Source organism: Schistocerca serialis, chromosome 8 (assembly GCF_023864345.2).
Source record: "Schistocerca serialis cubense isolate TAMUIC-IGC-003099 chromosome 8, iqSchSeri2.2, whole genome shotgun sequence".
Lineage (NCBI taxonomy): Eukaryota > Metazoa > Arthropoda > Insecta > Orthoptera > Acrididae > Schistocerca > Schistocerca serialis.
Window position 1 is genome coordinate 216381566 of NC_064645.1, and position 14327 is coordinate 216395892.

Sequence of the window (14327 nt, forward strand, 5' to 3'; positions counted from 1 at the left end):
ACCACAATTTATTGGCCATGAACTGAAGATGAAACTAAATAAATTGCAAAAAAAATTAGAAAATTAAGGAGATGGGACCAGGATAGGTTGCAAGAACCAGAGCTTGTTGAGAGTTTCATAGGGAGAATTAGGCAACAATTGACTAGAACTGGGAAAACAAATACAATTGAAATGGAATGTAGTGCGTGGACATTAAGTTGGGAATATGGGTCTCGCGGGGAGCATGCAAGGGATAAATCCCTGCAGTTGCACTATCGTCTATGCCCTCGGTGGCTCAGATGGATAGAGCATCTGCCATGTAAGCTGGAGATCCCGGGTTCGAGTCCCGGTCAGGGCAAACATTTTCAACTGTCCCCGTTGATGTACATCAACACCTGTCGACAGCTTAGAGTATTGATTTAATTATCATTTGAATACAATTGAAGGTGAATGGGTAATTTCATATCAAGAGATAGTGAAGACAGCTGAGGATAAAATACGTAAAAGGACAAGGCCTGGTAGAAGTCCTTAGAGAATACAAGAGATCTTGAATTTAACTGATGAAAAGAGAAAATATAAAAATATAAAACCTTCCAGCACCTGATTGAACGTATGCTTGCGAGAGTGGAAGCTGTCATCGAGGGTAAAGGTGAGCCAACACCATATTGAATTCCAGCATTACAGATGGAGGGCGCCACGAACTTGTAAGTCATTTTCAACCAGGTGTCTGGATACTTTTGATCACATAGTGTATTTCTGATACTTAACCTTCTCATCTCCAGTATTTCTCCATTATATTACATAATCTCTGTGCTCTATTGTATACCCTGTAAATATGTTTCTAGCAATTGGATGAGTTTACTGGTGACATCCCTCTATGCAATTTTTGATAAGAGGACATCATGATGTGCTCCATCAAAAGCCCTTGAGAGGTCCAGGAATACTACTGCTGTTTGGAATTTTCCATTTATTTTTTTCAAGTACATTATGGACAAACTGTACTGCTGCTGATGTGGTACTTCGACCTCTTCTGAAACCATGCTGGGAATCACTTAGTATGTCCGCATTGTTGTAATGTTTCAGGATTTTTTTTATATTATTTTCTCTATCAATCTGCTGAAAATGAAGGTTAGGGCACTGGGTCTGTAGTTCTGTACATGCTTTATTTCTCCCTTTTTGTGTACTGGTTTCACTACATACAGTTTCAACTTGTCAGGGATCACACCATCTTCAAGAACACAGTTTATTAGATGAAGTAGTGGTTTCATTAGTTAATGTTTGCATTTCTTCAATAGATACGGAGATGAAATGATACTTAAATTGACACCCTAGCAGCAAACAGGTGCGGATATACATCATTGGGGACATGCTGAAAATGTGTGCCCCAACCGGGACTCGAACCTGGGATCTCCTGCTTACATGGCAGACGCTCTATCCATCTGAGCCACCAAGGGCACAGAGGATAGTACGCCTGCGGGGACTTATCCCTTGCATGCTCCCCGTGAGACCCACATTCCCAACATGCCCACACTACTACATTCATAGTGCGCCTAACAGGTGTTTGCCCATGCACTCATTACTCGTGGATGATTAATCTACCAAGTCTGGTACAAGTTGGGGCATAGCGTGTGCGTTCGCATAAGAAGGTCAATGGCCGGGTAGCCGTGTTTTAACTTTATACGAAAGTAGTATCTGTTCCCAAAAGAACAGATACCATTGATGACCATGCAGCTACTCTATAATGAAATGATAATTAAATTGACACCCTATATCTGTGCCTGTTTACAGCTATGATGTCAATTTAATTATCATTTCATTCTAGAGAAGCTGCATAGTCATCAATGGTATCTGTTCTTTCAGAAACAGATACTACTTTCATACATAGTTAAAATATGGCTACCCGGCCATTGACCTCCTTGTGCCAATGCACACGCTATGCCCCAATTTGTATGAGACCTGGTAGATTAATCTGCCACGAGTAATGAGTGTGATTGGCAAACATCTATTAGGCACACCACGAATGTAGTGGTGGACATGTTGGGAATGTGGGTGTCACAGGGAGCGTGCAAGGGATAAGTCCCTGCAGGTGTACTATCCTCTGTGCTCTCGGTGGCCCAGATGGATAGAGTGTCTGCCATGTAAACAGGAGATCCCAGGTTCAAGTCCCAGTCAGGGCACACATTTTCAACATGTCCCCAATGATGTATATCCACGCCTGTTTGCATCTAGGGTGTCAGTTTAATTGTCATTTCATTATAGAGAAGCTGCATGGTCATCAATGTTATCTATTATTTCAGGAACAGATACTACCTTCATATATAGATATGGAGATGTTTCATCTAATCCTGCAGATTTTTTGTTTCTGAGATTATCAATAAGCTGCAGAATGTAATATGTGCTTACTGCAGGTAGTGGGCAGTTCTATTTGTTACTGGAGAGTATTTATGAATTAATTATTAAAAATTTTGCTGAGTAGAAGAGGATCAGATATATCTTCATTATTCACACTTAAGTGTACACTATTATTTTAATTTCTGTTTCACTGTTTCTGATTTTATTTACAATTGACCAGAAGTCTTTGAAACATTATCTGAAACTCGTATCTGTTGGCTGATTCTTTCTGATTTTGATCTCCTGACTTCTTTGCAGTACTTATATTTGTTCTGCTTGTAGAGTGCTTTATGTAACTCTGAGTTAGTCAGTCTGTGTAAGCTATACATGTTTCCCATTTTTTCTTTCAGATCTTCTGTTTTAAAATCTAATGCCACAGATTTTGATTTTGAAGGCTGATTTTTCTGGATACTCACTTTTTTTAATGGCATGGGTCTATGTAAGTGCTCAGTTGTAATGTTCCATTTATTGTTGAACCCAATGATAATCCTAACTGATTCCCATGATTACTGGCTTAAAATATGTCTTAGTGTAGCAGTGTTGTTTGCACATAATATTTGCTTGTGTTCGTACATTTTTCTTGGTTTGAATTTGGTATTACATTTGTGATAACATGATCAATTGATTTACTATGTGTATTGGGTATTCTGGTAGGTACTAGTCCAAGAAGATGGGGTTGGGTTCTTTGGGGAAAGAGACCAACAGCGAGGTCATCGGTCTCATTGGATTAGGGAAGGACGGGGAAGGAAGTCGGCCGTGCCCTTTCAAAGGAACCACCCCCGGCATTTACCTGGAGCGATTTAGGGAAATCACGGAAAACCTAAATCAGGATGGCCGGACGCGAGATTGAACCGTCACTCCCGAATGTGAGTTCAGTGTCGCTCAGTCAGTCTAAGAAGATCTTTAGCCCAATTTGACAGTATACAATCTGTAAAACATTTGCTTAAAGTGTTGATGTTCAGATCTCCCAGTATGGCAAGATTTATACTTCTACAACCTGACATTAATTTACTTAAAACTCCATCAAGTGATTTCAGAAAAGCATCAAAATTTTCACATGGGCATCTGTCTATACTTATGATATAGAAAGGAACAGTGCAAAATGTGATTTTAAGAATAGCAGTTTCGAAATCTTTGTCAACAGAGATATTGTTCCCCCCATAGCACTTTTTCTGTGGTGGTTACGAATTTAAATTTTCTTGGGTAGATGGCAACACCACCACCTTAATTGTGTGTTCTGTAGTAGAACATAGCTAAGTTGTAGCTTTCTAATTTTCAATATTGAATCTTGTCCACTGTTTTCTGGTGTTCTGTAATTATTACTACATATGGAGACAGTCCTGTGATAAATGATTGAAAAGCACCTATTTTGTTTCCTAAACCCTGTACATTGTAATGCAAAAGTGATAAATTATTCCCATGGGGACTGAAGTTTGTTTGAGGCACATACAAAACACATACATTTGCATCTGGTGCTGCAGTGGTGGAACATTTTATTGTCCTAAAAAAACATCACTCTTGTCCTGCCAATGAATTGTTTTACTGACCTGGCATTTCATGGTTGTTTCTCCCAAGTGTTTGTTGTTATTGTTCTTGAGAGGATGGCCTCTGTAGCACAATACTGTACATTCAATTTGCTGTTCACTACTTCTTTGTAATCTGTTGAGATGGAAGCCATGCGATGTGTTAAATCTTCTTCCTATGCAGATTATGCCCACAAATGTAACATTTTTGAACCTTGTGTGTATATTTAGGATCTGTTTATTTGTTCTCCACAATTCTTTATATACACATGACCAGACTGGCAAGTCATGTCGATGTGGAACGCAGAAAACAATCACATTCGAGTTTCTCAGCTCATATAGCCTTCTTTTGAACGAGATCACTAGGTCTTTTATTTCACTTTTTGCTGCATCATTTTATCCCGCTAAGAGCAAAAAAAAGTTGTCATTTGTTGTTGCTGTTTTGAAGTCATGGTTCATGGAAATTACTGCCTGAAATTTTTCGCCTGATTTCACTATGCTAGTTATTTTGTGACTGCTTCTAGACTGAAATTCAGCTGCTATGTTCCAGGTATCAGATAGATTATATAATGGTAAGACAGAGATTTAGGAACCAGGTTTTAAATTGTAAGACATTTCCAGGGGCAGATGTGGACTCTGACCACAATCTATTGGTTATGACCTGTAGATTAAAACTGAAGAAACTGCAAAAAGGTGGGAATTTAAGGAGATGGGACCTGGATAAACTGAAAGAACCAGAGGTTGTACAGAGTTTCAGGGAGAGCATAAGGGAACAATTGACAGGAATGGGGGAAAGAAATACAGTAGAAGAAGAATGGGTAGCTTTGAGGGATGAAGTAGTGAAGGCAGCAGAGGATCAAGTAGGTAAAAAGACGAGGGCTAGTAGAAATCCTTGGGTAACAGAAGAAATATTGAATTTAATTGATGAAAGGAGAAAATATAAAAATGCAGTAAATGAAGCAGGCAAAAAGGAGTACAAACGTCTCAAAAATGAGGTCAACAGGAAGTGCAAAATCGCTAAGCAGCGATGGCTAGAGGACAAATGTAAGGATGTAGAGGCTTATCTCTCTAGGGGTAAGATAGATACTGCCTACAGGAAAATTAAAGAGACCTTTGGAGATAAGAGAGCCACTTGTATGAACATCAAGAGCTCAGATGGAAGCCCAGTTCTGGGCAAAGAAGGGAAGGCAGAAAGGTGGAAGGAGTATATATGGGTCTATACAAGGGCGATGCACTTGAGGACAATATTATGGAAATGGAAGAGGATGTAGATGAAGATGAAATGGGAGATACGATACTGCGCGAAGAGTTTGACAGAGCACTGAAAGACCTGAGTCGAAACAAGGCCCCCGGAGTAGACAACATTCCATTGGAACTACTGACGGCCTTGGGAGAGCCAGTCCTGACAAAACTCTACCATCTGGTGAGCAAGATGTATGAAACAGGCGAAATACCCTCAGACTTCAAGAAGAATATAATAATTCCAATTCCAAAGAAAGCAGGTGTTGACAGATGTGAAAATTACCGAACAATAAGTTTAATAAGTCACAGCTGCAAAATACTAACTCGAATTCTTTACAGACGAATGGAAAAACTAGTAGAAGCCGACCTTGGGGAAGATCAGTTTGGATTCCGTAGAAATACTGGAACACGTGAGGCAATACTGACCCTACGACTTATCTTAGAAGAAAGATTAAGGAAAGGCAAACCTACGTTTCTAGCATTTGTAGACTTAGAGAAAGCTTTTGACAATGTTGACTGGAATACTCTCTTTCAAATTCTAAAGGTGGCAGGGGTAAAATACAGGGAGCGAAAGGCGATTTACAATTTGTACAGAAACCAGATGGCAGTTATAAGAGTCGAGGGACAAGAAAGAGAAGCAGTGGTTGGGAAGGGAGTAAGACATGGTTGTAGCCTCTCCCCGATGTTATTCAATCTGTATATTGAGCAAGCAGTAAAGGAAACAAAAGAAAAATTCGGAGTAGGTATTAAAATCCATGGAGAAGAAATAAAAATGTGGAGGTTCGCCGATGACATTGTAATTCTGTCAGAGACAGCAAAGGACTTGGAAGAGCAGTTGAACGGAATGGATGGTGTCTTGAAGGGAGGATATAAGATGAACATCAACAAAAGCCAAACGAGGATAATGGAATGTAGTCTAATTAAGTCGGGTGATGCTGAGGGTATTAGATTAGGAAATGAGACACTTAAAGTAGTAAAGGAATTTTGTTATTTGGGGAGCAAAATAACTGATGATGGTTGAAGTAGAGAGGATATAAAATGTAGACTGGCAATGGCAAGGAAAGCGTTTCTGAAGAAGAGAAATTTGTTAACATCGAGTATAGATTTAAGTGTCAGGAAGTCATTTCTGAAAGTATTTGTATGGAGTGTAGCCATGTATGGAAGTGAAACATGGACGGTAAATAGTTTGGACAAGAAGAGAATAGAAGCTTTCGAAATGTGGTGCTACAGAAGAATGCTGAAGATTAGATGGGTAGATCACATAACTAATGAGGAAGTATTGAATAGGATTGGGGAGAAGAGAAGTTTGTGGCACAACTTGACCAGAAGAAGGGATCAGTTGGTCGGACATGTTCTGAGACATCAAGGGATCACCAATTTAGTATTGGAGGGCAGTGTGGAGGGTAAAAATCGTAGGCAGAGACCAAGAGATGAATACACTAAGCAGATTCAGAAGGATGTAGGTTGCAGTAGGTACTGGGGGATGAAGAAGCTTGCACAGGATAGAGTAGCATGGAGAGCTGCATCAAACCAGTCTCAGGACTGAAGACCACAACAACAACATGTTCCATTATGGACTATCTGCTGACAGGTTTATTTTACACTTTTTTTTGGTTCAAGATAACTGTTTTTAGGCCTGCCAGTATGTGGATGTTGCACGGTGGCACAGTTTGTTTTGTCTTTTTTGTCCATATTAGTCGATAATCCATTTGATTCGCTGTCAACGACTACACTCACAGTTGAGTTGCTTCTTGTTGTTGTCGAAAGCAACTCAGTTGCTCTTTGTTTCTGAAGTCCTTCTTTCCATGTGGTTCGCTGCAGCTTGTTGAGATATCACAGTCTACAGCTGAAAGCACTTCAAAAGTGTTTTTGTGCATAAAGATTGTGTCGTGATACTTTTACCATTTACATGATTTTGCGGTTATTGCATGCTGTTTTTGTAAGTGACTTTAGTCCACTTTTTGCTAGCAGGCGCTATGCTTTGCGGAACTTGTCAAGTATTCGGCACACTTTCTCCAAGCTGAAAATTCGAGATATTCAGTTTCAAAGCACTGCTTATAAATTGTAAGCAGGACACATGTTTCTTTAACTTCTTGATTTCCTCTGCACAATTTGCCATTCCTTCTTTTTAATGGCAATATTAACTCTTTTCCACAGAGAAACATCTCAAACTTTCACATCGGCTGTCATTTTACATAATATTGACAGGAAGCGCAAAATGGCTGAGTGGCTGAGCAGAGATGGCTAGAGGTCAGCTGTAAGGATTTAGAAGCATATTTCTCTAGGGGAAAGGTAGATACCACCTGCACGAAAATTATAGAGGTCTTTGGAGAAGAGAGAACAGCTGTATAAAAACCAGTCCTAAGCAAAGAAGGGAAAGCCAGATGGTGGAAGGAGTATATAGGATGTCTATAGAAGGAAGATGAACTTGAAGGGAATATTATAGAAGTGGAATCACATGTAGATGAAGATGAGGTGGGGGACATGTTACTGTGAGAAGAATTTGATAGGTCACTAAAAGATCTAAGATGAAACTAGCTCCTGGCAGTAGACAACAGTTCATCAGAACTACTGACAGCCTTGGGAGAGCTAGCCATGACAGAAAGCTTTCACCTGGTGCACAAGATGCTTTCACCTGGTGCACAAGATGAAGGATGTCTCTGGCAACTGTGTGCACTACAGTTGTATCATTGATAACATAAGATAGGTTAAGAAAGGCAAACCTACATTTATAGCATTTGGGGATTTAGAGAAAGTATTTGACAATGCTGACAGCAATGCTTTCTCTGAAATTCTGAGGGTAGCTGGGGTAAAATACAGGGATCAAAAGGCTATTTATAACTTGTACAGAAATCAGATGGCAGTTATAAGAGTAGACAGTCATCAAAAGGTAAAATTGTAGAGGGAGGTCAAGAGATGGATACAGTAAACAGATTCAGAAGGATGGAAGCTGCAGTAGTTATTCAGAGATGAAGGTGCTTGCACAGGATAGAGTGGCACGGGAAGCTGCATCAAACCAGTGTTCAGACTGAAGACCACGACGACAGTATTTTCATAAAGTGATAAGAAACTAGCCAAACTAAAATGCATAATCTCTACATGAATAATAGCAGTTGAAACAATTTTAAAATTAGTGTGAAAATTAATGTTAGTTGGAGCTACCTGTATTTGTTTATAAACTGTATTTGCCATAAATTTGTATAGAAAACTAACTTTCTCCAAATTTTGCTTGTGTCAAATATTTTTCATCTTTTTGCAAAACATTGTTGTACTCAAAACTTTTCTATATTTACAATTTTTATTGTAAGTTTAATTCTGTAGACATTTCAACAACAGTATGTAAAATTGTGTTGGTTGTGATACGACTTATACGATATAGTAACACCCACAAATTTAGTCTATTTAAATCTGTATTTAGTCACAGGTGAGTTGAAGATGATGTGTATTTACTCATACTTGTTGAAGATGATGTCCAGCCTGTAACAGTTCGTGCTTCTAGAAATATAATTTTATTCAATGCATGCACCAAAATTCATAAAAAAATGTCTTTTCTTTAGTAGAGTGCATGGAAGAGATACTAGATGCATGAGCTTACAGTTTTTCTACCTGCAGTGAAGTAATTATCAGCACCCCACTGTCAATATTAGAATGAAAAGTTAAGTATCTAGTGTGTAATATTCTGCCACAATTTCTTTAATGTTGGAAATATGCTTCAAAAATCACCAGAAGCAAACTGCAAATTTGTTGGATTTTAATTTCAATCATAGTTCCATTTGTAAATTATCATTACTATGTCTACCCACCATATAAACCTAGTATATTGTGTTAATGGTTTGATTGCTGATAAGAATCAAAATCACTCTGTGGTCTTACATCTTCAAGAAAACAAGTGAAGAAACAGAAATCCATAAAAGGTGTGGCTAGAACTCTAAATGCAGCAAACCTGCTCTGAACTAGCTAAAACTGTCGCATAGGCTAATGGCCAACTGCCACAATCTGTTGTTGGTAAAAAGAAAAAAAAGCTTCCATGCCATGAATGACCATAACAATTAAATAGTTCACATCCATGAAGTTAATATCTTTTGTACAATAAAATAGAGGAATGAAAATGCAACACTACACATATAATGTATTTATTGCAACATTTCTGTACAAAATAAATCTTATGTTTATTTACACATTTGTTCAAATATTGAACACATTCAAGCTCAAACAGATGAATTATATAAATGTTAGTTCATTGAAATTTATATTATGATAAATGAAATAAGTAAGGAGCCTCCAATTAAAATGTACAGTATGGATACACAAAAGATAAATGCAATGCACACTCATTTAACAAATATTCTGAGCTGTTAGCAAAAACACGTTTCCAATATATACATTTTATAGGCTTACAATTCCATTTGAAAATGGTGAGATCATACAAATTATTTAATTTCATTGAGCATTAACTAAAAAGCAGACTGAAAGGGGCAAAATAATACAAACAAAGTTGGACGGTGGGTATTTTTCCGCTTCCATTCCTCATTTTCAGTTATACTAGACTTTTAAATGCAAGTGAATGTAGCAATCAAAATTCACATTTATTTCTTATGCTGAAAGCTGAATAAACTTGTTTCTCTCAAACATACATTAACATCCACAACTTATGAAAGGTAAGAGTAGTGATTGCATACATAAGAACTGCAAGCTAACATAAGAAAAAAACTTTAGCATTGCGATTTTGTCTTGGGTTCCATTTGAGGTTGTGACAGTTTCCTAAAGAAGATTTAGTAAATAATTAACAACTGTTTATTAACTTGTTATGTAAGCCACTCTTGCTCATCATTTCATTCTGTTAACAGTTTTGCCTGGCTGATAAAAAAAAAAAAAAAAAAAAAAAAAAAAAAAGAAAAAAGAAATGTGACCATCCTGCAGGCCATGAAAATGTAATTTATTATTTAATGCATAATTGATATAAAAGTGATAGTTGCTTGCCAGTATGAGGAATAGCAGCCATTGCAAGCAGTGCATAAAAATAGCAATGGACCTTTCATTGTACCCAAATCTGATTAAATGTTACATGCATTATGAAACTGTTGCAAGATGAAAAGGTGGAGAGACACCTGCAAATATTTTGAAGAATATTTCATATCTTTCATTTTCCATACATGTAATTAAAATCTGAAACCCACTAGCATTGTGTGTATTTCTAAACCAATTCACAACATACCATGCAAATCCCTTTGCTTGAACTATGTAATTCATCATAAGTTGTCAACCAAGTCTGCAGTTATACTACAGTATTTTCCTTCTTGTGCTTCAGGTATTAGCAAAGGACCATTAACTCTTGCTATGTTCTAAATTATGATTCACAATACTGGCAATGAAGAAAACATAAGAAGATGATTGACTTTAGGCACATTTATGCTTCCGAGATATCATGTGACTGAAGAAACAGATGTTTTCATTTTCCTTTTTCTTCATGCAAATGATTACATACAGTTTTTACTGTGATGCATATGCAAAGAATAGTGTCCAAGATCTTCCTCATATATTCATTCTCATATCCATATTGGATCATATGAACATTATGAGGAAACTCACATGACAAAAAACATATTTTTTGGAAGTAAGAGATCAGTGAAATGAACACTTAATTTTCTTCACATTCATCATTTCTTTGTTTACAGGTGCGAAAATGTACACAAGAGAAATCTGTGTATCAAATTTTATGCCACATCAAAATAAGCTTTGCTAAACCCAATGAGTTGCAAAAATAGTGTTTCAATATTAAACATGAAATGAAGTCATCTTTTATTTCCATTTGAATCAAATTTTTCATTGTCAGTAATTATTTGGGAACAGGGCAAATTGTATCCAGAGAAGAATCTTTCTGCTCTCCAAATCCTATTCACAATGGAAAATTTGATATTGTGGAAACAGAAAAGAACTTCAGTCATTTGTTACTGCAATGTGTCACTGATCCATTACTAAAAAGATATAAAGTTCCCAAAATATTTTATGTGTGATATTATTTTCTTAAGTACAACAGTTCCCTCTCCATACCTCTAGAATTTTCAACCTAATACATTCCTTTTTTACATCTATTTACATACAATAAAGGGCAAGGTTCAGATTCTAGTTCATTGACTTATACTCCACTGAAATTATATTCCCACAACTTAACCTTTTAGCAGGCAGGATTAGTCAGGACAAATTCTGTGCATTAAGCCAACTTCCGATTATAAAAGCATCACAATTAATTTCCTTTTTGTCACCATCAGTATTTGATGCATGCATTTCTCGAGAAACTACAGATTTTTGTGTTGCTCAGAGTACTAAAGTTTACTGAAATTTTTAATAAAAAGTGTCATCTTCATATTTTGGGAAATGAAAAAAGTTGATTCCATAACCATCTGTGAGTTCTGATATTATGAAACAATTATACATTTTTGAACCATTGATGCAAGAAAAACATCCACTGTATTTTTTTCAAAAATGAGATTTTCATGGACATTTTTGCAACTAGTTCATTTGAATTTTTTTTAAATCTTTGCATATGAATAAAAGTTCTCATAATTCATTTGTTGTAATGAAAAGTGAGTAGAAGATTGGTCAGTTTCAAATGAAATTAACAGATGTAAATATATATTCTCTCACCACACATGCGTAGTTACTGGACTACAGTTTTCCAATAACAATGAGCAACAAATTGCAATATATGTTTTTAGTCATCAGAGGGACACTGCAGTAAGCATCAGATCAGTCCAACATTCACACAATAGTGGCAAATTTCATACATTATTAGATGTGTGATAAGCCTAAGTGAAAAACAACAGTGCAATATCTACTTGTTATAATGGTCCCAAGACAAATTGTGTTTCAAATTATTAATGGTAACAGATGTGACAAAGGATTTACATCTGGACATTTTACATGGCACTTTTATATTAAATAATTTGCTAAAGCAGCTGGCTTTTCTAAGTATTTTGTGTCAACATTGATATACGCAGAAGGTGCATATGTTGTATTACTTTGAATACTGGAAGTAAAAATGACACTTCTTTCAATATTGTGCTGTTTATACATCACATAAATTACAAGTGTTTTACTGACTTTTCAGTTCATGGTACGAAAAAGCTTCTTCAACAATTCAATAGATATCTTCTTTCTGCACTTCTTGTTAAAACACAAGACAAATCAGTTATTTTCCTCGATGATCCTGATCAAACCATCATTTTTTCTGTAACATCCTAAGGCAGTAACAGTTTATTTAGTTGCATTCTGAATGCCAGGAAATGATATGGAGCCATCAATTGTTTAATTTCATCAATGAGATTATCACATTCCCTGGAGTTACATGATATGTCTTTCAGACAAATTGAGGCTATTTATGACTGAGAAATTTCATAAGAAAGGCTCATAAGCACCCACACAGACTTAAAAATTCAGTTCAGTCTCAGATTATAAGTTTTGTCTGACACTTAACCAGCTACCAGAGCCTAAGAGCTCAGATTTCAAGGAAATAATCATAGCTGTGTCATACGTGCACAAGCATTTGCTCATTTTCCTGTTTCAAAAATTTATACAGGTATGTACATTAAAGGACATCACAACAGCACACATTTCATTCATACACACTATGACATAAAAGTGGAATGAAAGAAATATTGTAACAGTATTCTAAAATTCGTTAACTTTGGTGGTAACATTTGAAACAAAGATTATTTGATAATTTGTACCACATGCAGTTACATGATGGAACTTCAGGTGTGCTAGCTTGTAACATAGCACCCCATGTGGAATTTAATAATTTTTTCTGACAAATATTTTAGTAATGCTTGATCTCTTCTGACCCACACTTCCAGTAATTCTTCATATTGACCAGTTGCATGTCTCTCACCCCCTCCCCGTCCTCTACCTCCATCTCTGTCATACAAACATATATTCACTTACTCTCCGATTCGTACTCTCTCTAGTTCTCTCTTTGCACTCTACGGGTGCCTGCATTTTTGCACTTTCACTTATAAAGGGAAGGTCACATTTGTGTCCCATCATGGACTTGAAGTCTCTTGCTCTTCTATGACTCTTGTAAGTGTACGGTTTGAAGGCCACGGATGGACTTCTTGAACATTATATCACACGATTATTTCACGTATTACCCTCCTGTTGCGGGAATTTGGTGTGGAATAGCCACTTTCAAGGCTTTCATCAAAAGACAGAGATATATGCTGTGGTTTGCTGTCATCACAATCCATTTGATCCATATATGGATCAGGCAGACCACTGACATCATGGTATGGAGAATCTGTAAAAGGAGACGATACAATGTGAGTAGCAAGAAACATTACATATTTTAAATTTAACACAGTAATCATGAATTTCTAACTGAGAGGTGATAGTGAAAAGTTTTGTGATGAGATAACAAATTGTTTCAGCAAGTTCTCCTTGTTTCAGCATGTTCTCCAAGCACAGCTTACTACTTGTTCTCAATTTCTGAACAGGTGGTCTTTCCAGAAAGTCATATTCTCCCAGTGTCAACTGCACTTTGTGCCTCATTTGTGTAAGAGATATATTGTTTGCTGACCATAAATTAGTCACAGCTTGCACCACAAGCCTTGTGCACTTGGTGAACATACTGACTGGTTGAAAAATTACACGACATATTAATGAAATTGTACCATTTTATTTCATAAAGTTGGACTGCAGTGCTAAGAAGATGTAGTAATAGTGTGTGTGTGTGTGTGTGTGTGTGTGTGTGTGTGTGTGTGTGTGTGTGTGTGTGTGTGTGCGTGTGTGTGTGAGATGGCACACAGAGAGGTCATTGTCTCACCAGAGTTCGTTTTCATGAATTATAAACAGTACACGAAAGTCAAAGTACAGTGTAAACAGGTTCAGATATGAGGGACTGAAAGTGGAAAATTATGCACAAATGGTGAACAAACCGTGCACTGTGTGTTTAGATTAATGATCAACATGGAAGATAATTTAATAGTGGCCTTAGAATCACATAAATTTTCCCCTTTTTCTACTAGGTCAGCATTGTAATATGGGTTGCGGCAATGTTGCTGACAGTGGGTGGCTGAATGCCCTTCTTGACATCATCACTCCCAGCAGGCCAAAATCTGTGTACCCCATCTGTCTGCAGCTACAGTAAATCTCATGTTCAAACATGAGAACATTTACTAAATGTTTGCATAGCATGTA

At 36.9% G+C, this 14327-nt stretch overlaps 1 protein-coding gene and 1 non-coding gene across 2 annotated transcripts in view; one reads left to right on the forward strand and one right to left on the reverse strand.

Annotated features, from left to right (window-relative positions):
• Positions 1-262: 262 nt before the first annotated feature.
• On the forward strand, positions 263-337 carry Trnat-ugu (transfer RNA threonine (anticodon UGU)). The gene has a single exon. It is a non-coding gene; the product is annotated as a tRNA-Thr (tRNA).
• Positions 338-9252: 8915 nt separating this feature from the next.
• Positions 9253-14327, reverse strand: part of LOC126416934 (hemicentin-2) — a 116135-nt gene continuing 111060 nt past the window's right edge. The window contains exon 14 of the mRNA XM_050084815.1: positions 9253-13428. Within this exon, the coding sequence (XP_049940772.1) occupies positions 13259-13428 (170 nt within the window). The 3' untranslated portion in view covers positions 9253-13258. The remainder of the gene's footprint in view (positions 13429-14327) is intronic.